General features: G+C 38.7%; 3 protein-coding genes across 5 annotated transcripts; all 3 read right to left on the bottom strand.

The window, feature by feature from the left end:
* Window positions 1-36: 36 nt before the first annotated feature.
* Window positions 37-11,945, bottom strand: map2k4b (mitogen-activated protein kinase kinase 4b). Of its 3 annotated transcripts, none has more exons than XM_026177427.1 (13): window positions 11,686-11,945; window positions 9,505-9,540; window positions 7,905-7,937; window positions 6,702-6,804; window positions 5,761-5,935; window positions 4,813-4,932; window positions 4,579-4,698; window positions 4,432-4,483; window positions 4,212-4,339; window positions 3,354-3,431; window positions 3,114-3,262; window positions 2,973-3,018; window positions 37-2,793 (listed from the first exon to the last, which is right to left on the bottom strand). In XM_026177427.1, the coding sequence occupies exons 1-13, from the start codon at window positions 11,795-11,797 to the stop codon at window positions 2,680-2,682; spliced, it is 1,266 nt and encodes a 421-aa protein (XP_026033212.1). In that variant the 5' UTR covers window positions 11,798-11,945; the 3' UTR covers window positions 37-2,679. The 3 variants fall into 3 exon arrangements, with proteins under 3 accessions (XP_026033212.1, XP_026033215.1, XP_026033213.1); XM_026177430.1 differs by having other exon boundaries at window positions 6,702-6,762; XM_026177428.1 differs by lacking the exon at window positions 7,905-7,937.
* A 1,478-nt stretch (window positions 11,946-13,423) lies between these two features.
* adprm (ADP-ribose/CDP-alcohol diphosphatase, manganese-dependent) lies at window positions 13,424-16,878 on the bottom strand. Its single transcript, XM_026177659.1, has 3 exons — window positions 16,035-16,878; window positions 15,578-15,700; window positions 13,424-14,318 (listed from the first exon to the last, which is right to left on the bottom strand). The coding sequence occupies exons 1-3, from the start codon at window positions 16,606-16,608 to the stop codon at window positions 13,999-14,001; spliced, it is 1,017 nt and encodes a 338-aa protein (XP_026033444.1). The 5' UTR covers window positions 16,609-16,878; the 3' UTR covers window positions 13,424-13,998.
* Window positions 16,879-17,507: 629 nt separating this feature from the next.
* rsph1 (radial spoke head component 1) lies at window positions 17,508-22,181 on the bottom strand. The gene is made up of 7 exons (XM_026177656.1): window positions 21,999-22,181; window positions 21,793-21,906; window positions 21,397-21,502; window positions 21,154-21,244; window positions 20,717-20,852; window positions 19,671-19,742; window positions 17,508-18,691 (listed from the first exon to the last, which is right to left on the bottom strand). The coding sequence occupies exons 1-7, from the start codon at window positions 22,047-22,049 to the stop codon at window positions 18,569-18,571; spliced, it is 693 nt and encodes a 230-aa protein (XP_026033441.1). The 5' UTR covers window positions 22,050-22,181; the 3' UTR covers window positions 17,508-18,568.
* Window positions 22,182-24,186: the final 2,005 nt, after the last annotated feature.

Below are 24,186 nucleotides of genomic sequence, written 5' to 3'. Positions count from 1 at the left end.
TCTAAATTCAAAGAAACACACAATACAGGTTTCCAATCTTTTCCGTGGGAACTTTATTTGTAACGATCAATGAAGATACAATATAATATTCATTGCCCTTAATAATATCTTATAATCTAATATGAACATTCTAGTAATTTTGCAATTTATACAACATGTACCCTGGAGATTCACCAGCGTCAAGTTAGCTTCCTGGAAACACATGACAGACTACAACAGCTCTAGAGACAGTTTGAAGTTAAACGGCTCCATCTGTGGGCTTTCTCTGGGGTCTGCACCATTTCGTGTTAGACAGAAATGGAAAGTCGCTTACCAAAAGAATCGTGTGGGTTCTACAACGTCGCCACCTATGCGGTTGTAATGTGTTGCCCTCCCAAACAGGCCAAAAGTATTCAACATTTAAACAAGCCACACTGAAACGTCCCCAACCCACTCCAACAATGGTGGTAGTTTCTGGGAGACGCATGTAAAAGTCCCTACAGTGTCCCACACTTAAAGGACCATCATCCATACAGTTTGGTTAATAGCTATCACCAAGTAATGTGATATTTGTCTCGCCATTCTGTGGATAAGAGGCCCCGCCTGGTAAATGTGGCTTTCTGAAAAGAAATGACAACGGGTGCATCTCAATAGTCTCAAAATTGTGGCCTCCCATTGACCTTCTGCCACACAATTATGTAAAACTCCAGAATATTACTATAACTGACAAAGGAAGACAGATGAGGCATTTTGGATTATGGAGATGCATCCGAGTTTAATGCATGGTAATATTCTATCATCAGTGCAAGCCAGAAAGACATACTAAGTCATGGAGAAGCATGCCGAGTCCGTGGTGAACTTAAGGACGAAAACGTGTAACTGTGTTGAGTGAGATTCCTCTTCTCCCGACAGTTCGGTAGTTGGTATGGAAGTCAATAGTTTGTGATTTAGCAGCGTTTACAGTTTTTATTTATTTTTTGACAGAACTCCCATGCCTAGACTTTTAAACTTGTAGTTACTGCTGCTATATGGCAGCACGGTGGATCTGTGATCAGTGTGGATGAGAAGTTTAACTGTACAGCACTATGACAGGTGGAATTAAGGCTCATTCCTAAACTAAAAGAATTTGCACCTGACACCTATCTTGGTGCTTGGATCTGTGTTTAGGAATCAGCCTTAACTGTTGAGCAGAACCTGCCAGTAACAGCAGGTTAGGTGTTCTATGTACATACACATTTACAGTGGACATAATGTCCCAAACTAACTTTACACCAGGGTAGAGGGCATCTTCCACTACTCGCAAGGAAACGAGGATGTTTTTGTGGGACAAAAAGTGTGTAGCCTGGGAGACTTCTGGGTGGTCCTGAAAGAACGACAGTATGCCTTAATGCAAACTGATTGCATTTAAAATGCAGGTGAAGGCATTTATAAAAAAATATGGTTAGCTAGATGTTAAACTTGAATTTATTAGCATGATAATAGCGTAACAGTCTTTTCTATTTCCTCATCCATTTGACTAGAACTATATAGTAGAAAAATATACATTTCTATTGAGTTAGTATACCTTACTTTACCAATCTTAACCTTTTTTTTTTTTTTGGACAGAATTATTTAACATATATTTTGCTAGTCTGCTTCTCATCTTAGCTAGCTATTGTTACATCATCTTGTCCTTTGTCTTTTTTTATTAACAAAAACCTATAAAGGATATTTGGAAGCATGCGTTGTTTTTTGTTTTAACCTATCAGTTGTCTTTAGCTGTAGCTACCTCTTTGAATGACAAAAATCCAGTTGCATTAAACCAGGTGTTGCCATTTGATATTACTTCTAATTAGGAGTTTCTACCACCAGCTCTGTTCAACAAGACTAACACAGGAAATTCTCAATCAAAAAGAGATGCTTAGTTTTATAACTCAAACACAATGATAACAAAAGAGATGAACTGAGGCCAGTTTGTGAGAAATGGCAGTTGTCTTATGTTTCTATCAAGACAGCTTCTCACAGATTGCATATTGGGGGAAAGTGAAAAAGAAAAGAAAAAGAAAGCTGCGCTACCAAATCCACGAGTGTTCCACACAGAAACACTCTTGCATACTCAACCATTTGCTGTGAGTAAAGGTGCTCTCAACCAAATGCATGAAAAGACTGTTGAGACAGCAGACCTATCTGCATACATTTGTACATGTCAACAGTTCAGAGGTGAACACACATATGCAAACATACAGTCCACAATGTACAATCCACTGGGTGGCTATTTTTGTTCATACATCAAGAGCGTCACTGCTCACCACTTTATTTGGTAAATTCTGTATTTGTGTACAAATTCAAGTACATATGAGATATATATCTATATCTATATACACACTCTATTCCTTTTCCCCCTCACATACACAGATACATTGCATTTTACTAAGACAATGTTCTCGCTTCAAGTTTTTCTGACTGAAGATAAATGACAATATTATGGGATTTTAAAATGAGGTGATGGGAGGTTGAAAGGTTTGCTTAAGGATATTTGTCTCATTGCACTGAGCAATTTAGACTTCCTTTGTTCTTTGGAACACGAGAAAAAACTGGTGATCCCACCTAACTCTTAGGGCTAAGATGTCAAACGTCGCGTCACAAAACTTGGTGTCCAACCCACTGTTGGCTAACGACCCCCCTCCCCCAACCCTCACCCCACCCTCCCTGGACTAACTGTCAGTCGACATACATGGGCGAGATAGGAGAGGCAGGGATCTGATCCAGAATGCGACACACATAGCTGGCAACGTCCACAAAACGCTCCTCATACATCAGAATGAAAGGGTGTTTCTACAGGAGAGATACACAAAGCTGAAGTGACAATTCATCCTGTATGAGGCAGCTAATTTAAAGTTGGTTTAGCCTAAATCCTCAAATATCACAGAGCTAGGAGTTGGGGTAAAATTGTATTTACTGCAGCAAATAAAAATGACTTTTACATTTCAATTTTAAGTAGTATTGAAACTCACCAGAAGCTCCTTGTACTTTGGCCTTTTTGATTCATCCTTTGTAAGGCTGGACAGGCAAAAAAAGAACAAATCAGAGGCAATGTGCCAAATGTAGTGGGCATAAAAATGTTCCCCAATCAATTTTTACGTGATTGTGCTTACCATAGGTTAACAAAGTTGGTGAACTTGGGGGAGAACTGCCTCTCCTCTGAGTTGCTGAGCTGGGGAGGCTCACCTTTTACCACCTGCGTCAGCTGATCGAAAACACTATTCCACTTAGGGTAGGGGAATCTTCCTGTTGCCAGCTCATACTGATAACAAACAGAAAGAACTGTGATTGTCTAACACTGTGGATTTATCCTTATCGCAACAGCTTAACTTAATAAAACCCTTGAGTCTTACCAGGGTGATTCCCAAACTCCATACATCAGACCGGACATCATAGCCTTGTCTAGAAGCACTGGGGTCTATCCTTTCAGGCTGCAAAATGCACAAATGGAAATATTCTGTGATACACAGATAATTCACTAGACCCCATACGACAGTATTTCACTCTATCATACAAATGCAAAATACATGTCAGTCACAACAATTTTAAATCCAATGACACGTGAAGTGAACTTGTCATTAAATGCAAAGTTCTACTGAGGATGCCCATATAAATGGCATATATGGAATTACTTTAAGGTGTACTGCCGACCTAAACACTGTCAGAAATCCTTCATAGACTCGCTCCCAACTGCAACACCCTCTGTGCAGTGAAAACTACCGAGGAATGACTTGACACACAGCTTAAGCCAGGGGCAGACAATTAATTTTCCCAAAGAGTCACACGAGAAGCTGGACTGTTGCAGAGGGCGATGTTAATAAGCTGAACTCAATTCTGCTCAGTATTAATTTGATCTCTCCACAACAGTTCCACTTCTCATGTGGCCGCTTGGGAAAATTAATTGCACACCCCTGGCTATAGGTACTGAACTGGTCTCCAACCTCTTTTCAGCAAGCCTGATTTATTACAATCCAAAGGATCAGTTGCTCGACAGCACAGGTCTGTGCCCCCATTGGTCAGAACTGAACACAAGGGTAACCCATGCAATATTAAGCAGAAGATTTAAATGTTTTGGCTGCTTGGGGTGCACTCTGCAAGGTATGAACAACTCAAATGAAGGTTCTTAATAAATATGATAATAACATCAACCCGTTTTACTCCTTCACATGTAACTGATGCATATTTCTTAATCAGTGCAGTTGATTACTTACTGCCATGTAAGGCCTGCAGCCTGCATCTCTGGTCTTGGCTATGGAGTCCACCAGCTGGCCGCTGATGCCAAAATCGCACAGTTTGATATTCCCCTTTCGGTCCATAAGAATGTTGGAAGGTTTGATGTCTGCAAACACAGTAAAGGACGACCTAACTATAATGTAACTGGGACGAGAGTTAATTAGTAATAGCTGATCAGAATAAAATGAGAAAACTTACCTCTGTGAATTATTTTCAAGTTTTCTTTTAAGTGGTTCAGTGCTTTAACAGTCTGTTAAAGAGAAAAAAAATCTTTGGTTAATTATTTGATGCTATGCATGCCATTACAGGAAAATTACATTACATGAATATGAAATCGTTGCTTACTGCTAATGTTATTTTGCCTAATATTTCCTCTGGAATGACGTCATCTAATGCACAATATACATATTTGTAGAATTTGTCTAATGAGGTAGACATAAGTTCCATACAAATCCAACAGTCCCCCTGAAACAAAGACATAAAGGTTAGACTCCTTCAAGAATTTGCAATCAACTGAATGAATCAGGTATATTTTGTTTCGGTAACATAAAAAAAGACAGGTGGGTGTGTTTTTCAGACCTCCCTGAAGAGGGCGCCGTAGAACTGCACAATGTAGAGACAGTCACTACTCCTCATCACTACATCAAGGTCCATCAGCAGCTGCTTCTGCTCCTTCTCATCCACAGTGGAGCGAATCCTCTGAGGGACACATCAGAAAACAGACATGCATGTTTCAGCCTCACACTTTTAACCACATTTCTAACTTTAGCAGCATTAACAAGAGAATTCATTTCTGAGAGAGCAATGGACATGAATTGAACAGCCTTCATTTTTGTTATTTATTATACCTTGCAAGTTCACCTGCTATCACCGTGTGCATGCTGGGTTCAATAAAAGTAATGCACATAAACCACTCAAGCCATCCACATCCACTTAACAGTGAGAGGTCATTTGACCACAACACTGATGCTAGTTCAGTAAACCTTTGTTTCAGTCAGAAATGAAACTGTTCGACCCTAAAATGCATCGGCGAAACTAATTCCAATGAGCTCGTTATCATGTTATTCAAAATTCAACAACGCATTTTTCCTAAAATCAGAGTCTGTCAGTATTTCATCTACACAATGAATGCTTCTAAAAAGGCTGTCAGAATAAGCTAACATGTAACCACCTGCAGTGCACACTGCATGCCATCCAGGTGTGTGGGCAGACTGCTGCTGCTTGCACGGCTAATGTTAGTCACACTTTGAGAGACGTTTACTGTCAGACTCGTTTTAGTACAATCGACTAAAATATTAGTTGGTTGGGACGTCTTTGCAAAACTGAGTTCAGATGCCTGTTGATCAGTAAAGACTGGCCTCTGGTGACGTGACATTTTCATGCAGTACACTACAATATATGACCTCAATACAGCAGCTCTGCATCAGCTTAACAAAAAGTAGAGAAGCACCTAGAGACTGGCCAGAGACTGGAATTGGTTGATTCCACAAACTTCTCCAGATCACTAATAGTCTATTATTGGGCTACCTTGACAGCCATGATCTGGCCTGTGGGTTTGTGGACCATCTTGTTGACGGAGCCATACGCCCCACGGCCGATCTCACCAAGGTCTCTCAGATCCTCTGCAGTGAAGTCACAGTGCTGCTCAGGGGAGATCTTCAGCTTCCCAGATGACTCAATACTGTGTGTCCGTAGGCGCTCTCTGTTGAATGTGGGACGATGACAGCATTTAGATTTAATCACTTATATTTTAATCAGAAATTAATTCTATGTGAACTGTAAAGTTTCCATGAACCGGCTTTAAAATCTGATCGGGTATGTGGGATTTGACAAGATGGCAAAATATGAACATAGTATTTGTAATATTTTTATCATTAAAAAAAAATCCCCTCATGATATTAAAGGTGCAGGATGCATAAAGATTAGACCACCATTAGTGCTATTAAGCAGTATTTCTAAGGATATGCCCCAACTTAGACTGCATGTTGTGCAACCAGAAATATGAACATGTGCTGAAAAACAGTCGTGTCAGTGATTTTGTGCCATTGCACAGCACTCAACAAATTGCCAGGAAATGTAGCAACATGTCAACTTAAAAAAAAAAAAAAAAAAAAAACTGCTAGCAAGCTAAGGTGGTTAGCATAAAAACCAACTCTACAAATGTTTTACACAGAAGCAAATGTAGTCAGTGCATTTCTGTTGTCATAGTAACTTGAAGAGATTTTGGAAAATTGCTCACAAAGAAACTTAATAATCAAAACGTACTTCCTGAGGTTATGAAGCAAATGAGCAGTGTTGTTTCTCTGTAAACGTCTACACAACAGGACTACTTTTTGCAACCAGGCACTGCCCCCTGCTGGCCTGACAAATTCACTCTACTGTTATCAGGTCCAGAGGCTATGTTCAATTTCTATATACAACCTCTTATCTAGTTCCAGTGACATCATGTCCCAACTATCTTTACTCACATGTGAGGGTTCTGGAAAGAGGGAACTGTTGGATTGAGTGGGAGCCTGGAAGCCGGTTTCACTGGAGGGTTGGCAAAATTCAGTTTCAGAGCTTTGCGTTTACCTGGTAGGACAAAGAGAGAAACAGATGCACAGTGCCACCACATGCACACCAGTCTGTGGGTTCAACCAACTGGTGAAGACAGAGGATACACATGGTGTGATAAAATGCCTTTCTTACCTCAGTATTGTCTTTCTACACTTGAGATAAGTCTCAATATGCCACAGCAACTTAATATGATCCAAGTATAAACACATTCATATGCATTATGCAGTTGCATTTGAAAAATATGACTATGAGGGAAGGGTGGGGAAAAAAAATCTGTGGCATGAAGTTTTGGAGTTCTCAAGCTCTTCTCAAGCTTCGAGAAAGCAAAAAGTTTTGAACACAAGCAAAAATGTACAGGGGTTCCCAGTGTTCAGATAGGTGTACTGCACAAGCCCTTTTAGCTAGAACCTTCTGAACAAATGGCATGCAGCATGTGTGCAAGCTATCAGGCTAGTATGCTGTGCACTAAGCAGGGTGCTAACATTGGGAATCCATGTTCAGAATGTTTCCATCAATAATCTTTATAAATGTGCATGTCAACACTAAACAGTTCCCACTGACATGTGAAAGCGACCCAACACTCAAGACAGCACTTCGTTCAGACTGAGGACACATAGGTTGAATTAACTGTTAGGTGCATGTGAGTATATGAATGCATCACCCAAATAGAGTTGGTAATTAAGTTTAGGCATTGTTGAAAGTGCTGAGTTCAAGTGTTAAGTTGTCTCTGCCATGCCCTGTCCAACCAGCTCCTGAATGCAAACAGATCCCTTAGCCTTTTAAGCCCCAGTGCAAATGAATCTTTCATGGCAATAAATATATTTGTGACAATTAACAGCAGTGAACAGTGGACAGACTCCCACTACCAGAGCACCACACAGGCTGTTTCAGTAGTATACAGTGGCATCCTCTCACCTGTGTTATCCAATTACGCACGTGCATGTATATAATAGTATAAACCATGAATCAAGACTGAAGCTCAGTAACAGGAGGCAAGAATGAGCCCAGTCTTGAATATGGCTACAATAACAGAGGGAAGGATGCTCCTTTACACTACTGAGGTGTCCCCACAAAGAGTAGAGGTCGTGTGCTTTGTGTGCAAGTCTAATGCTTACTTTGGGGTATTCCAGACAGGCTTATCTGAAACCCTGAAGTAAAGAAAAAAACATTTTTACTACATTTTCTTGAAATGTGTTGTTAAGAGTTTAAATGGGCCACGTTTGATAAGTGCCGTCCCAGCATGATTCAATGCTGAAAATGGAAAACAGGTCAGGATACTGAGAACGTGCTTTAGCTGGCAAAAGATGTGCCACATATTGGTGGGTCTTGCTCAGTGCACTGCCATATATAACCGATGTAGTATTTGCTGTATTACTGGCAAAATAGTTCAATTTTAACAGTCATTTCAGTACCATCTTACTTTCAATTTTGAAAACCAATGTTCTGCCAGTCTTGTGGCACTGTGCATATGGCACTACTTTCTGCTGTTCCACTTGCAAATACTACCACCAGAACAATAATCAATTACATGTATTTGTCACTGCTGCCTATATAAAACTGTTTTAGGCTTTTGCAATTACTTCCTGTGACCTCTCTAATAGATAGATAGCAATTGTTGTGCCAAGCTAGGTTAGCTGGCTGCTAGCTTGTTAGCAGTACTAAAAGCATATGGCAAAAAAGCAAATAGTTCAATTTTCCCATATTGCCAAGATTATTATTAAAGTTGAATACTGTATCATCAGTGTATGAAGTACTATAGAAGAATAAGTGGATTGTATTAAAAAGTGACAGTAAAATTAAAATAAACTATATTGTTTCCTATACTTTGTTTGGCATTAGCCCTTTTTGCTAACGTATGCTTAGCACTACAAAGTCAAAATACAGCTTATTAAAACGAACTCAATGTCACTGTTTGCCATTGTACCTTAAATGTAAGTATATAAACTAATATCTTAGAAAATTACATTTTTGTGGGGAAAAAAAATAAAACAAAGGGCTACACGTTAAAGCTAGCTGATAAAACAGTCTTAGCAAAAAAAAAAAAAAAAAAAAAAAAAAACCCAAACAAAAACAGTTTGTATTACAAGAATATATTTCATGCTGCAAATTCTTGGTAATAAAGTTAATTACATGCAACTGTTGAATTTAATCACAATGGGGAGTGGGGTGGAGGTAAATAAAATTAATACTAAAAGCTACGATGTTTGTTAGCTTTATAAACAGACAGTAGTAAAATACTATGAACACACTAGTGATGACTGGTATTTGCCGGTGGAACGAGACTGATTCTCTTTTTGTTGGCTTAGCAGAACACCACAGTTTCACAGTGGCCAGCCACTAAAAACTTGCATGTGCCACTTCAACTGGTATACCTTTCATACAATGGAAACCACACTTAACAGTGTCTCATCAAATGGGGTCTGTCTACATCAGGTCATTCTAACATAGAAACTCAGTTGAAAACATGCAGAAAAAAAGATGATACAATTACAGGTATTACAAAAATGGAAAAAATGGAAAACAAAATAACTTTATGCGAACAAAAGAAAAAGACCAACAGAGGGAAGCGATGGGGACATTTCAATAAATTCCTTTGCCAAGATTGGCCCTAAAAATTAAAAAAAAAAAATAATAATAATAATTTTTTTTTTCAACTCAACAAAAAACGAAATCTCCCCAAATCAGACTAAAACCTTATAAAATAAGTTTGAATACCTGTTTCATTTTGACATCTCCAGCAGGTGTTGGTTTCTGCAAGGTTTAGATAAAACATTTGATACTGCCACAGAGCAAGAAATTACAAAGTCAGATATGGCTGTTGAGGCTTAAGATTAGGCGCTTAATAATCAATAAAATCCAGAGTAAAGCCCTCCTGATATACTATGAGCACATCCATTATTACATGTAAGTCTGTCTAACCTGCTCTGCTGGCTTTTTCCAATGAAATGACAACTCTTGGAAGAAAACACAGCTTAATGTATGTGAAGCACTTTACATGTGTGTGTAATCAAGGTTTATGAATGACAATAAGAATTCTATTTAACCCCCCAAAACACCCATCAGCTGTCACTACATGACTCCCTGTATATCTGCAGAATTTCAACTATAGCGGAGAACTCCTACTCTGAGGACTGAGGGTTTCATAGGGGGTGACAAGCAAGTCAGAACAAATAGCATCCTATGGAGCTGTAGCCCAAAAATTGACTTTCCCCCCCTCCTCTTGTAATGACACTTATATGGGGGGTGTTAGTCTTCCATATACCACAGCACCAGGAGCAACTTTACTCCTGACAGCAGTCACCTTCAACCGCTCCTTACACACATTCAAAAGTTTCTGTGGTGATTTATCTTTGCTTCTGAAATCTAATTCTAATTTGTAAACAGAAGTAAGCAAGACAAGGCCTAAACCCTCAGGTCAAAGAAGGTGCTTTTCCTGTAAGAAAAACCCTACGGACAAAAGTTCTGTTTGTTACTTCAATTTTAACATAATGTCGATATTGCATTCGCAAAAACTAAACTAATACGTTGTCTCCCTTTTTTAGTTAAGTATTTTTGTCAAGTGTTAATAATTATTTTGGTGATTTTATTCCTATTCGTTGAGGACTCTCTTGCGATCATCCTCTTTTATATGCACAGTGGATTAATGTAGAATAAGAAAATTTGATTTTATGTATTAAGTTTCAGTAGACGTTTCTGTTCCTCACAGCACATTATTAAAATGTGTGACCTCACTAAAACAAATCTTAGCTGACTACAGGTTTTGTCACGAGGTCTGCCTGTCCGATAAGAGATGACAGTGTGCGCTTAGAGGCATTAACTAGATAGAGATGTACACTTAACAAATATAAAGGCTTAGACTTTAAATTTATTTAACAAATAGAGGTGATTTGTGTCAACACGTTATGAAACCACCGACAGAACTACCGTTAGCAACACAAGGAAGACAAGTAACGTTATGTATGGCCTGAAGCCAACAGAATTTAATGTTGACACTTAATAGAATTGATAGCCCCAACTTTAACTTTATTAGCTCCATCATTTCTTTGCTACTCGGAGCAAAGCACTGAAACAGTGGCCTGACCGGGGACAGAAGTACACTTCAGTGTAGGCCTTGAGGCTACTTGTAGCAGCCCTCTGCTAATAACAAAGGCGAAAAAGTTAAAATAGTTGGAGAACTCATTTTTTTAAACAACGTAATACTTTTAAAGGTAGAGTCGAGATGTACGATTCAAACTTCAGGAATGAAAACACTTGACTATGCCATTACAGGCCCGTTGGTACAACAATTAAACTGAAGCTTGTGCATCATTGCTAGCCTAGCAGCAGTGCAGTTTCAGGGAGATGGAGATGAAGCTAAGCGCAGAAAGACAGAATTAGCGGAAGTCTCACGAGTCAGACGTCAAAGTAAAAGCGCTGCTTGTCAACAGACAATTACTCAGATCCTACAGTAAAGCCTTTGATTAGTTTAGGCTAATCAACTACATGGTGTGAATATTTTTTTAAATCTGATTTAACATGTAAAAACTTACATGTGTGATGCTTGTCACTAACTGCTCATTTTAATTTTAATTATGATTAACCAAATAAGTGCACAGATTGACCTTACTCAAAGAAAAGGCGGTTCGGCCACTATTTTGGCTTGTTTTAGCAAAAGTGTGCATTTTGCATTAACATAAGCGGAGCATCTGCAACAGATGCATTAAATTGATCACGTTTCCAGACATGGGCCGCGTAACATAATTTATTTTGAAAGTTCTGACCGAAAAGACTTACTTATTGGGTTTCTCTTGGCTACAGTGTTTCTGCTTTTAGGAAGCTAAAGGCTACCCTTTCCTACAAACTCTTATGTCCCCAGTAGAAATATGAAACTGTGAACTGGAGCCAGTTCTCGCCTACCTTGCATGCTGCTGCTCTGTGTTTGCTGGTGGAGTTGGTGCGACGTTGATCCTACGATGTTGCTGTTGTTGCTAGAGCTAGTGGAGTTGCTGTTAGGACTGGGAGTCGCCATTGTTGTGTTGAATTCCAGCAGCAGCGCTCAGGCTGCAATGCAGAGAGTGAAACTTCGCCCGCTCTGCCTCCAGACGGGACACTGCGCCACTTGAACGCAACAGCCGCAACGACGGCCACGTCTCTGCTGTTGCTGCTTTTATGGACAATCGGAAATAGCAAATCACGACTTCACAGTTGAACGTTTGACCTGAATAAATAACAAATGTATATAACATATTCTACATTCTGGCTAGTTTGTATCGACTCAATTCTATACTTTTGTTTTATATTCTAAGCGATTTAACACAATATGATGGACAAAAGACGATTCAATTCAATTCAATTTTATTTATATAGCGCCAAATCACAACAAAAGTCGCCTCAAGTAATGTAATACATTACGATCTAATGTATTACATTTTTTATTTCGTGTTGAATAATGAAGCTTCCTTTTTTAATTTGTAATATATTTTACTCAGATTTTTATAGTTGGATTTACACTGTTAGATGTGTCAGCTCATCAAAGATAATCAAGGATCACATAATATGTCAAACAGCCTTTGAAATGATACGCAAATTTCTGTCCAGGAAGTTTATGCTTCATTTTTGGTAAAATAAATTCTGGTGTTTTATTAGTCTGTTGCTTAGCACAAATTAACATATGTGTATATGTATCGGTGATTTGAATGTAGCCTGCTAATCAGCAGTAGCTGCTAACTAGCACTCCAACCTCACCGGTAAAAGTCTGCCAGTCTGTTATTACAGTCTAAGCTAAAAATGCTACACTTTTAATGTTCAACTCCATAACTACATTTATACCAAAACAACAGAGACAATGGTTACGCCAAATTGAGTATTTATGATGAGATACTCAAGAAACAAGGGCTTGTGTTTGTGGCAGTGAGGCAAATGTAGTGGTCAAGCTTTTTTTGTTTCTGGACTGCTGCTACATGTTAACCACAAATCATCGGTGATCAGTATGGGAAACTGGCTCCTTCATTTTGATTGCATGTGTTACTTTCTCCTTTGGGGAGAGCTTATAACAAATACAGAACTTATAAAACATGTTAACTTCGATTTTCTTATTAAACAAACTAATTTATTAATAATTTAGGCACTCTGCATGACGCAAATTTCTAAAACGTAAAATAATAATCCTTGTGCCGCCGCAGTCCTCCAAAGTGTCCCATTTTAAGAAATACTGCTCTAATGAAGAAACACAAGTATTAGTACGCATCTGTACATGGTAAAATTTCAGGATAAATCTGAGGGCCAAAATGAGTAGCTACATAACATGTCGGGTAGATTTAGCCTTTTACATCTGAGGGGTAAAAACTGCATATGTAGAACCAGCAGTCAAATCAAAAAACACATTAAAACTTTGCTTTGCAATAAAAGTGTCGTTTTTTTTCTCCCCTAGGTGGCACTCTTGTTCCACAATGGAACTGGTTCTACCATCAGGCTCTTTAGGCTTTCAGTGTGAAGGAAGAGATGGTTAAATAGGTAATCGACAATGTATATGGAAATACCATACCATACACTGGAGCCTGCTATCACATCATTATATTTATATAACTCCACCCCATGATGAATAACTTAAGTCTCAATTTTTAATTTACCACTAACTTGAACACATCACACAATGCAAGAAACAGTAGCATTTAATGTATCCACTGAGCATAGATAGATTTTTATTTTCACTGTATTTCATACAGCCTTAATCAAACACTTTCAATCAAGCGTTGTCACCAATTTGGTGTGTTATCATTCACACGCTGTCATAAATTAAAAAACAACATAAGTGTCAATAAAATATCTGAGCTACTGTATTTGTAAAGTATGCTGCTGTTTTCATATTATCATATTACAATCCCTTAAATAGTTCCTAATTTGTCAGTGTTTTTCCATTTGAAAATAACTTAAAAAGCTCAGTGCTGTAAAGTGGAAAGCAGCGAGAACACTATCTTCTTGTAAGGTGTACTCATAATATTCCCACTTCCTCAGCGAAACATCCTTCAAGTTCCCAGTCTGAAGAACATTTCTCAAAATCCAAACAGTTCCATCACAGCTCCAGGTGTGATTAAACACAAAAGGACACTTTCAAAAATCTTCTAAATTAGTTCCTAGGTGTATCACTAACTAACTGGTGGACTGGACTCACACAAGAAATAATTCTTCAATAATTCTTTTTCAAGACAGAAGTGATAAAGTTGTGATTCTTTAATTACAGTATGTGTCCTTTTGTCTGGATGGAAACAGAAACACTCGATCTGTGATACTCCCGTATCCTTTCAGCTCCATCCTGTCTCCATATACAGAGACTGTGGCGAATGCATTGCTGTCAGGTGGTGTCTCAATCACCCCATCAACCGTCAGGTGGTGCACTCCTGTATCTTCGTCTTGGCAGTATCCACCGTCGTGGGCGTGTCCCGCCATGTAACACACCACACTGGTGTGGGAGCGTATGACGGCCAGGAGCTCTTCAAAGTTCCATGCGAGGCAAATGGTGTCTGTGCAGTCTGGGTGGATGGGGAGGTGACCTGGATAAAGGAGGAAAAATAAAAACACATGTGTTCTTTTAAATTGTACTAGAAGCACTGGAATGTTGAAGATCAGGCTCTGATCAAGCTGAGCTGGGATCAGCATACGTTCACTTTGGGTTGTTGGCTACCTTTGTGTTAGCATGCTGTTTGTTCAGATGCTTGCAAAGGGCTGGTGTTTTGTTAGCAGTGTAATGCTCTTGGTTCTGTGCTGGATGCAGTTTGCAAACCTAGAACCAAGGAAACTGACTGCAGCAGCAGAAGACCACACCAGGAACCATTCCTGCTAAGAGCAGGAAACTAGGGCTCCAGTTTGCATGAGCTCATTAAAACTGGACAGTAGAAGATAATGCAAGATAATGTGCCATGTCACAAAGCTCAAATCATCTCAAACTACTTTCTGGAACATGCCAGTTAGTTTACTGAACTCAGATATAGCTCTTTCAGGATGTGGTGGAACAGGAGAGTCCCATCACAGACATTTTGCTGACAAAGCTCCATATTAAGATAAGAAGCTCTTATCTTAATATGGACTGAAATCTCATAGGAAGGTTTCAGCACCTATGCCGTGAGAAATTAAGAAATTAATTAATTGTTTTCTTTTTTCTTTCTCAGCAGGTGACCCAGGTGATTGATATATGCATTTTTTTCCTTCTTTTTTTTCTTTTTCTGCCCATTCTGTTGGTTTTTGTCTTTTGCCCTTCTCCCCCGTCCCTCTTCTCAGCTGTTTCTCTTTCCCTCTTTCTTTCTCCCCTTCTTTCCCCCAGTCAAGTCTGTCCCATATTCAGTATGTGAAAATAAAATAAACAATAAAAGGTGAATCAAATGGACCATTATGGCAAGGCTGGGATGGTCAATTTGGTAAAGTAAATCCATTGGGCATCTTTCTTTGCCTTTAGACAATAATTCTGATGGCAAAAGAGCCAAACGGGACAGGCAAAAAAAACCAAAACTGGACAGTAGAAGATAATGCAAGATAATGCACCATGTCACAAAGCTCAAATCATCTCAAACTACTTTCTGGAACATGCCAGTTAGTTTACTGAACTCAGATTCGCTCTTTCAGGATGTGGTGGAACAGGAGAGTCCCATCACAGACATTTTGCTGACAAAGCTGCAGCAACTGCATGAAGCTCTTATCTTAATATGGACTGAAATCTTGTAGGAAGGTTTCAGCACCTATGCCGTGAGAAATTAAGGCAAATCTTGGTCCTGTACTAGCAAGGTGTCCAGTGAACGTATTTAAAAGTTTTACTTACTGACAATTGTGACCTTTTCTTGTTTCTCATCAGCTGATGATAGAAGAGAGTCTAACCAGTCCAGCTGGTCCTTACTGAACCCACCATTGAACATTGTGAATCTCTGCGTGAGATTGTTAAATGCTGAAACAAAAACACAAACCATCATCAACTCAGTTGTTGGGTCGCAAGCTAATTTAGTCAATAACAAGTGTAAATCCATAAAACCTGTTTTCTATCCTTTGGTCCTCATTTACAAATTATGCTACTAAAACACATAACTGTCCTACTGGATACCTTCACTGGTATAAATTACATTTTCATCTAAGAATTGTCAGTTGTTTAAGGAAGGCAATAAATAAACTAAATACATATTACTGCATTTTATACTGTGTACATGCATATTCCTGTTACTTGATATCTGGGCTAATGTAATTACATTTGTTTTATTAATGTTGTAATTATCAGTAAAGCATACCTGGAGGGCAGTTGAGATCTTCGTTTTTGTTATACTGCTTTATCAAATTCATAGCATCGACATATTGTTCACTGGCCTTCTCTCTTCCCAGCAGGCTCACATCATAGGCATCCAGGACAACAAATGTAAACCCGGGGAAAGGGCTGAAACTGTAAGCATATATGCCGGAGCCGGCCGGGGCAGTGCTCATGCTCCTGTCAGTGTGGAGCGTGCTGTTGAGCTTTGAACGCAGCAGCGCGCTCCTGCTGAAGTTATAAAACTCGTGGTTTCCCCATACATGATACACCTCCGCGGGGCAGGAGCTCAGCTCTCTCAGCACGGTGTCCAGCGCGCGCTCCGAGGCGTCCTTGGGCTTGTTAAAGCCGTCGATAATGTCTCCCAGCTGGAGAATAAATGCTGGCTTGACAGCTGATTCCGACCAACTTTTCCGAGCATTTCTCAAGAGCTGGAGACCGCTTCGGTAGTATCGCCTACGAGTCCGAGTGTAATTGTAGCCGTCGTCGATGTCTGCGTACTGAATGTCAGCTATCACGCCGAACGTAAACAGCAACGTTTGCTGACGACAGTCGTCCATTCTTGGTGTTGTCTTCGAATCAGCTTGAGTGCGCCCCTTATATCTACCGAGGAAGATGAAAATACCGACTCCACGCAGGTATCCTGTCCACCCCCTCACATGCTGACTGCCTGCCAGAATTTCTTCCGTTGTCTAGAATGACAGCGCAGCAGCCAGCGCGTAACCGAAACTGACGGCAACAAAACAACTTCCGGCATCCTTCGAAATAATGCTGAAAGCGAAACTGACTCATCGCAGCACACGTGAAGTGAAAATGTGGAAACTGGCTTTAAAAACTACTCATAAATTGTATATTTTATTTCATAGGTGAGAATACTACATTTTTCTTTTGGTTTATTTTTCTAGATTTGTAGAGAAATTTAAAGACAAATGTATTTATTTTATAGAGAATATAAAGAAACATTCATTTACCTATGCTACCCCTGCAACAAAGGTCTCCATTATAAAATATATAGTGTTTGAGTTCCCAGCATGTTTAAAATTTTGCTCTAACTTTCACTTGACAGTGCATGAATCAAAAACATCTTTTCCATCTTACCTCCACTCAGGTATTTATTCCAACAGGCTATACAGAAGTTTGGGGCGTGTTGTTTGTTTTGGTTTTCAACTAATTTGACATAGCTATAAGACTATAATGAAGGAGAAGGTTTAATCTAAAATAGTATAAAGCAAAGACAACAGACAAAAACTTGTATTCTTTTTTCTTTTAAATGTTAGAGAGAACAGTTCTGTCTTTCAGCAGAACTGCAAGTATACTCAAAAGATTAATAAAAAAATGAAATATTCTTCTGAAAGCTATATAGATGAGGAAGTCCTTAGTAAATATACCTCAGATGAACAACAACATATGATATATTACACAGTGTAAATGTTTATTAAACAAATGTACACCAAAATACAGAAGCAGTTGTAAAAATTAAATACATCCTGTGATTCAACAGCTTGTAAAACCACCTTTTAGCAGCAATAACTTGAAGTGATTTCTGTATAACTTAATTAGTCTCTTGCATCTTTCTGAAGCACTCTTCTTTACGGCGTTGTTTCAGTCCATTGAGGTTTATGGCCAAACCTTCATGGCAATTTAAATCAAGCTAAAACAATCTCAATTTGAGGACTTTTACAAACAGTGATGTATTTTCAGTGAGGTATTAGTACTTTTTACTAAACAGCATAACGGATCAATACACCTTCCACCACAGCTGCCCCCTTAGTTTAGTTTTGATCTGCTTACCACAACAGAAATGTCACAAACATGAAATGACCCCCTCCAATTCTAAGGACCTATGTTCTTGATGATTTATGATGTCACCCTTTGGTTTGTTAAGCCATCTTCATTTTTATTGGTCCCGATTATTCATTTATTATTTATTATTTCTAGCACTGCTTTCACATGCTCACATCTGTGTCTGCATCAAAATAAAACTCGTCTTCCTTATTTGCATCAAGAAAAAAAATATATATACCAAAACTTAATGCAAAATTAAAATCAACAAGGCTGTTCCAGGTGATCCTCTTGGAGGCACAAGCTCATAATGTGGAGGAAATTTCAATTTTGGTGATTTTTAAATTCTTTTAACATAATGTTAGTTGTCTACATTAGTCCAGGAAACTGCAGGGAAAAACTATGATCTGCACAAGCGGATGGTCCAGCACTGATTTAGGGAGCAACTGATTTGCTTTTGCTTTTGCATTTTAACTGGTGAAGCATACATTTAAGTATCAATCAATCATGCTTGCCCATGCAAAAATCATTATCAAAATTAACTTTTTATTAATTGTGCAGCCCTAAAACAAGTATATTGACAATTATTTATAAAATTTTAGCCTTTTACTGAACATTTTTTAAAGTTTTAATGAACATTTTCAGTGTTTTCAAATTCAAAATCTCTAGGGTTGCAAGAGTAACCTTCTGTATGGGGTTCTGCTATCAGACAGTAGTTTTACAATCATGGCTTGCACGTCACTGTTGAATTTCACCTGAAGTCTCTTTCCCAGGAGTTTCTGTTGTTAGGCCTGTGACACATTTGGGAATCCATTTGAGGACAGTGGCATCCCACTCACCCTCAGCTCTGTCCTGCAAAGGCTGGAGAGAGGACAGGATGAATCCTACAGATAGAAAATGCTCTAAGAACACACTTTGGCATGTAATTCAGTCAGAATGCAGACATATTTCTGTGTTTCCACAAATAGCAGCATGACTATCTGTAGAGTGAGCTGAGCATGACAACATCTGCAAACACAAGGCACATCTGCAGCCAGCACACAGCCACTCAAGTCAATTTGATTATAAGCAGATTTTAAAACAACAAGGGCTGACCAAATTTCTGTATGACTAAAAATAATAACTCAGAGCAAACCAGAAAGAACAAAACAAACAAAAAACAAAGTGAAAGAAAAGTATCAAAAACTAATTCACATTTAAATGCAAGCATGTAAATATGCTTCTTCAAGCAGGTTTTAAAGACAATTTAAAGAAGTGTTGGTGAGGTCCTGATTTGAAGAGGCAGACTGTTCAAAAGTGTATGTGCAACTACAGCAAAGGCCTGATCTCCTCTGTGCTTTAATAATAATGGATTGCATTTATATAGCGCTTTTCGAGTCCCTCAAAGTGCTTTTACAATTCATTCACTCTCACACACTGGTGGAGGCAGCTACAGTTGTAGCCACAGCTGCCCTGGGCCAGACTGATCGGCCCCTCTGGCCAACACCAGTAGGTGAAGTGTCTTGCCCAAGGACACAACAACCAAGACTGTCCAAGTCGGGGCTCGAACCACCAACCTTCCGATTACAAGACGAACTGCCAACTCTTGAGCCACGATCGCCTTTAGTCTGCTTCTCAGAACAACCAGAAGCTGTGATCAGCTGACCTTAATGCTCTATCTCGTGACTTTTTTCCCCTTAATAAATGAAATCATTAAAAAAGTGCATTTTGTTGGTATGTGGGCTAGCTTTGTCTGATACTTGTTCGATGATCTGAATGTGTGAAAAAAAATAGTAGCTCAGGAAGGGGGCAAATATTTAACATCACCGTGTTTCTGTTCAAGTGAATCGAGTGGATTTACCTGCTCTGCTTTCTGGTATTCTCCATGCTGCTCACAGCCGATGTCAAACACATACTTCCCCGGGCCAAGCGGCTACAAAATTAAAACCGAAGATAATAAGGGAGAGAGGCACAGACTCATCCTCATTTACAATGACACAGACCACAATGATATAAGAACTGATTGTTGTTTCTGTTGATTGACACTGAAAACACCAATCTATGTCATTTTGGAACAGTGGGGCAAAAAACAAAACAAAACAATACACAAGGCAAGAATGGAGCCGCATAATGTAACTTTCTTTGTGGTTAAAAACAGAAAAATGAGTTTTTTGTTTTTCCTTAAAAAGTCTTTTTACAACACTTTGACCTTTTGATTATGTGATGAATGAAGCGATTCTGAGGGCTCTATAGAAGACGCACCTATCCTAAAGCCTCTACTTATATCAAAGTAATAATGCTACAGTATACATACATTCTTTAAAATTAGACTTACGCTGAAGTACAAATGTTCTGCATTAAAACATACTTCAAACTCTATAGAATGGTTAAATCATGGAGATAGCTGGAGATAATTCACTATAGCTAAAGCACACCATAATTTAATAGTTTATATATATATATACATACATACATATATTAATCTAATTCTGCTAAATAGAAGTACAGTAAAAGAGTACAGTCCATCAAACCGACTAACTAACTAAAAAAACTAACTAAAATCCCCACAAAGCACGGTGACTAATGAAGCCTCCAGGAAAATGGTTAACTCACTGGACAAATGATGTCGTCCCCTCACATAAATATACACACAGGTGCAATGAAAAGAGTGAATGATGCTCTGAATTTAGGGGAATAAGGAGGACGGTGTCATAAAAACATTTATGTCACTAAAAACAATGAATAGTGATGACAAATAACACATAACTTAACAGTGATCACAAAAATCATGATAATCATTTTGGCTATTGTCACTTTTCACACCATGCACAGGCTACATTAAAACATATTCAGTATTTTGATCGATCACTGACCAATTTGTGAGAATGTTATAAAAATAAAACTTACATAGTTGTTGATAAAGTTGCCCATGAATCTGTGGTTAGTATGGAGGTACTCTCCAGCTGACTCCATCTTGCCGTTCACCCAAGTGCCCTTGAACTTAGAGCCAGTTTCTTGGTAGTGGTAAATGCCCTGTCCGTGCCTGGAAATCACAAAAACAGCAAAGATTCAAGTAGCTTTTAACATATCTAGTTACAGCTAACTTCAAAGTAAAAGCATGTTGGTGCAAAAAAAAGTTCAAACATCTCAGAAGTTAAAGACATGTGACAGCATTTCTGGGACTACATTTCAACATGAAAAAAGTCCTGCTCTCTAGAGTATTAATACTGTTGAATCAAAGTAAATTATCTTAACATAAAAAAGTGTATATATAATATAAACCCTGACTCCTTCTGGCATTACAAGTTGTTATAGCAATTGTGATTGCATTTCTTGTGACATACCTCAAATTTTGCAGCCACTCTCCATCATAGGTGTCTTTGTTGGGGTAGGTGTAGACACCGTGACCTTGTCTCATACCCTCAACCCACGACCCTGGCAGTCAGAAGAGGCAGTGGTAAGAGTTTTGCTTACAGAAACCAACATCAGAGCTTCAGCTGGCTTTAAAAACGTTCTCAGGACTGTATAAAAATAATTTTGATTGGTAGAAGTACACAACACACTCATGTAAAGCACATTTGTTATACCTTCATATTTGGACCCATCGGGATAGTAGAAGGTTCCCTGTCCATGTTTCATGTTCTGCTGGTAGTTCCCTACATATCTCGCCCCATTCTTGAAGCGATATGTCCCCTAGTGGAGAAAGCAGTTATATTTAAATATATATTAGTCCTTACCCGAGTAGCATCAGGGAAAAGCGTGAAATATTAAGAATTTTCTTTGGGACTAAATATTTAAATAAAATTGTAATTAGAGGGTAAGACTGCTTTAAACTGCTTAATGTTCTCACGCACTGTCCACACTGTTATCTAATTTAGCAGCTTTTTCTATATCTAAAGGATAATGTCTTTATGTGCTGATATGCACATACATGCAGAATGTTGTGTGCTTTGGACTGCAGGGGTCCAGCTCAAACGTCCTACCTGTCCGTGTCTTCTCCCGTTCTGATAGTCTCCCTGATAAATGTCTCCGTTGGGCAGAATAGCTTTCCCGAATCCGTGCCTTTCTCCAGCTTCATTTCTGCCTCCTTCATACTCCTGCTCGGGTAAAAACAAAATAGGGTTTTACCATTAGCTTTAGTTCATCGTCGGCAGCAAACAAACTTAACACGATAATTATATTCTCTCACCCCGAGTTTATTTTGTTCATCCTCGAACTCCTCAGATCCTACGTCCGACATGTTTCTGTCAGTTTCTGAACGACTGTGTTGTAGTTTTAGTTGAAACAGAAGCGCCAAAAACGGGGAAAATCCTGCACCTGCTCTTTTAGCCTACTAGTTTACAGTTGCTATGACAACCGTCGGTCACGCGAGCTAAAGACCCAGGCGCGCTCTTGCCTGAGAAGACTCTTGCGCAGTATTGATGTTCATTTGTGTACTGGACGGACGCAGCCACAAGAGGGCGCCCGTCTGACTCCGATTTTTTTTTCCAAGCTAAAAATGTTTATTTTGGAGAATACGTTGTAAGTTACTATGGGTTTTTTAAAATGTGATAGTAGCTTTTTATCTCAACTCTATTAAACTTTAAAGCCAAGTTCCCCACTTCTCCATAATGAAAAGCAACGAGTGTATTCAATGTAGTTCAGTCTATTTTGGAGGGTGTTATTCTAGCAGTAAACATGGTGAGCCACCCCTTATTTCTTTATATTTTAATTCCACAGGATTGGACTTTCTTCCTTTAATTGGTTTGAAGAGTTTTCAAGTCAGTTAACAGATAACTTCGCAAAGAACCATTTTTAAATGATGTATTCAGGTACTTTGTTACTTGTGGCAAAAATACATGACTGGGACCCATTTAATTGAATCTATGAAAAATGTCAAAGATCACACCTTGACAGATATATATAGTATTTTTGTATGAGCAAGGTAATTCCCAAGGGGCTATTAGCCAACAAATATACCTTAAAAACTGGACGAAAGAAGAAGTGGCAGGCCTAAAAAACTACAGAACATCAACAGTGTGTGACAGTCATATTGTAAAGTGACAGAAAAAGGGCTTGACACAGCATGTGAGAGCTACTGCACTGAAAGCTATTCGTCAACAATAATCTCAGTGGAAGGGTATGAGGTATTACAAACTACCAGTGTTGGTCAAGTTACTTGAAAAAGTAATCAGTAACTAATTACCGATTACTTCCCCCCAAAAGCAATCCCGTTGCTTTACTGATTACTAATTTTCTAAAGTACTTAGTTACTTTTTAAAAACATGATTTACAACCTGAATAAATCTAATAAAACTAGTTTTAATAGTTTTAATCTTTTAACTTTATCCATCAAGCAAAAATTCAATTATATGCAGCATTCTCTGACTGGAAGAAATTTGTTTAACATTTTAATAAATTGTGTCAAACTTAGTTCAGTTTTGCTCTTTTAAAATCTGCTTCAAAGCTCCAAAGGGCTTTTTTATGACCACACAATCAAAAAAAAAATTCACAGCATTTCAATAAATGATTCATGAAAAAACATTTTTCTTGATATCTTGGCAAATCAGTATGTCCATCAAATGACACCAACATAATAAACTTAATGACCTCTCCTTTGCAGCTCTTTATTTAGACAACTTGAACTTGTTTTGACATTAACTCATAAGCCCTGAGATTTTGCCATCTGTTGCATTAAAGATTAGAATGAACTCTGGTTGTAATCCACTGTGTTCAGCTGTTCCCTCTGTGACTCAACATAAGGTGCCGTTTAAAATTTCTGAAGCAGGTATTCAATAACATACATAATAAAGATAAATGAACGGCAGTTTATGGCCGTGGTGATAATCTCTGTGGCATCATTGTCCCTTTGAGGACAGTTCCTAAGAATATCTCACTCCTGATTAATTCCTGAAACAGTGCATATTTAAGAAAGGGGCAGCTAATACCTGGGTTCACTGGCTGCTTGTTCGAGATTTAGCACCTCACTTGTCAATTTATATCCATCTAATCTCTCTCTCATGACGCTGTCACTGGTTTTTAAAATAAGTGACAGTTTAACAGCCTATTATGACCTGTTTCCTGGGCATGATTAAACACCTGGCACCATCTGCCTGCATACAGAAACATTATACCAATAATGTTAAAATGTTGACATATCTGATGTAGATAAAGTTGCCCAGCACAACTTAGTTAAAAATAAAAGTTATACATTGATTTGCATGCCCAAGCAAAAGATGACTTGTGGAGAAATCCTTGTTGGCAAGCACAGCGGTAGTTTGTCACTAGATTGGTGCACATCTCATGAGGGGTTTTGGGACACTTCTCTTTACTTACTTACTTAGTACTTAGTTCCTCCTACGCCGAGCGGCGCATCGGGCAGCTAGTGATCTCCATCG

The sequence above is a fragment of the Astatotilapia calliptera genome, chromosome 8 (genome assembly GCF_900246225.1).
Source record: "Astatotilapia calliptera chromosome 8, fAstCal1.2, whole genome shotgun sequence".
In the NCBI taxonomy this organism is placed as follows: Eukaryota; Metazoa; Chordata; class Actinopteri; order Cichliformes; family Cichlidae; genus Astatotilapia; species Astatotilapia calliptera.
This window is presented reverse-complemented; position numbering and strand designations above follow the sequence as displayed.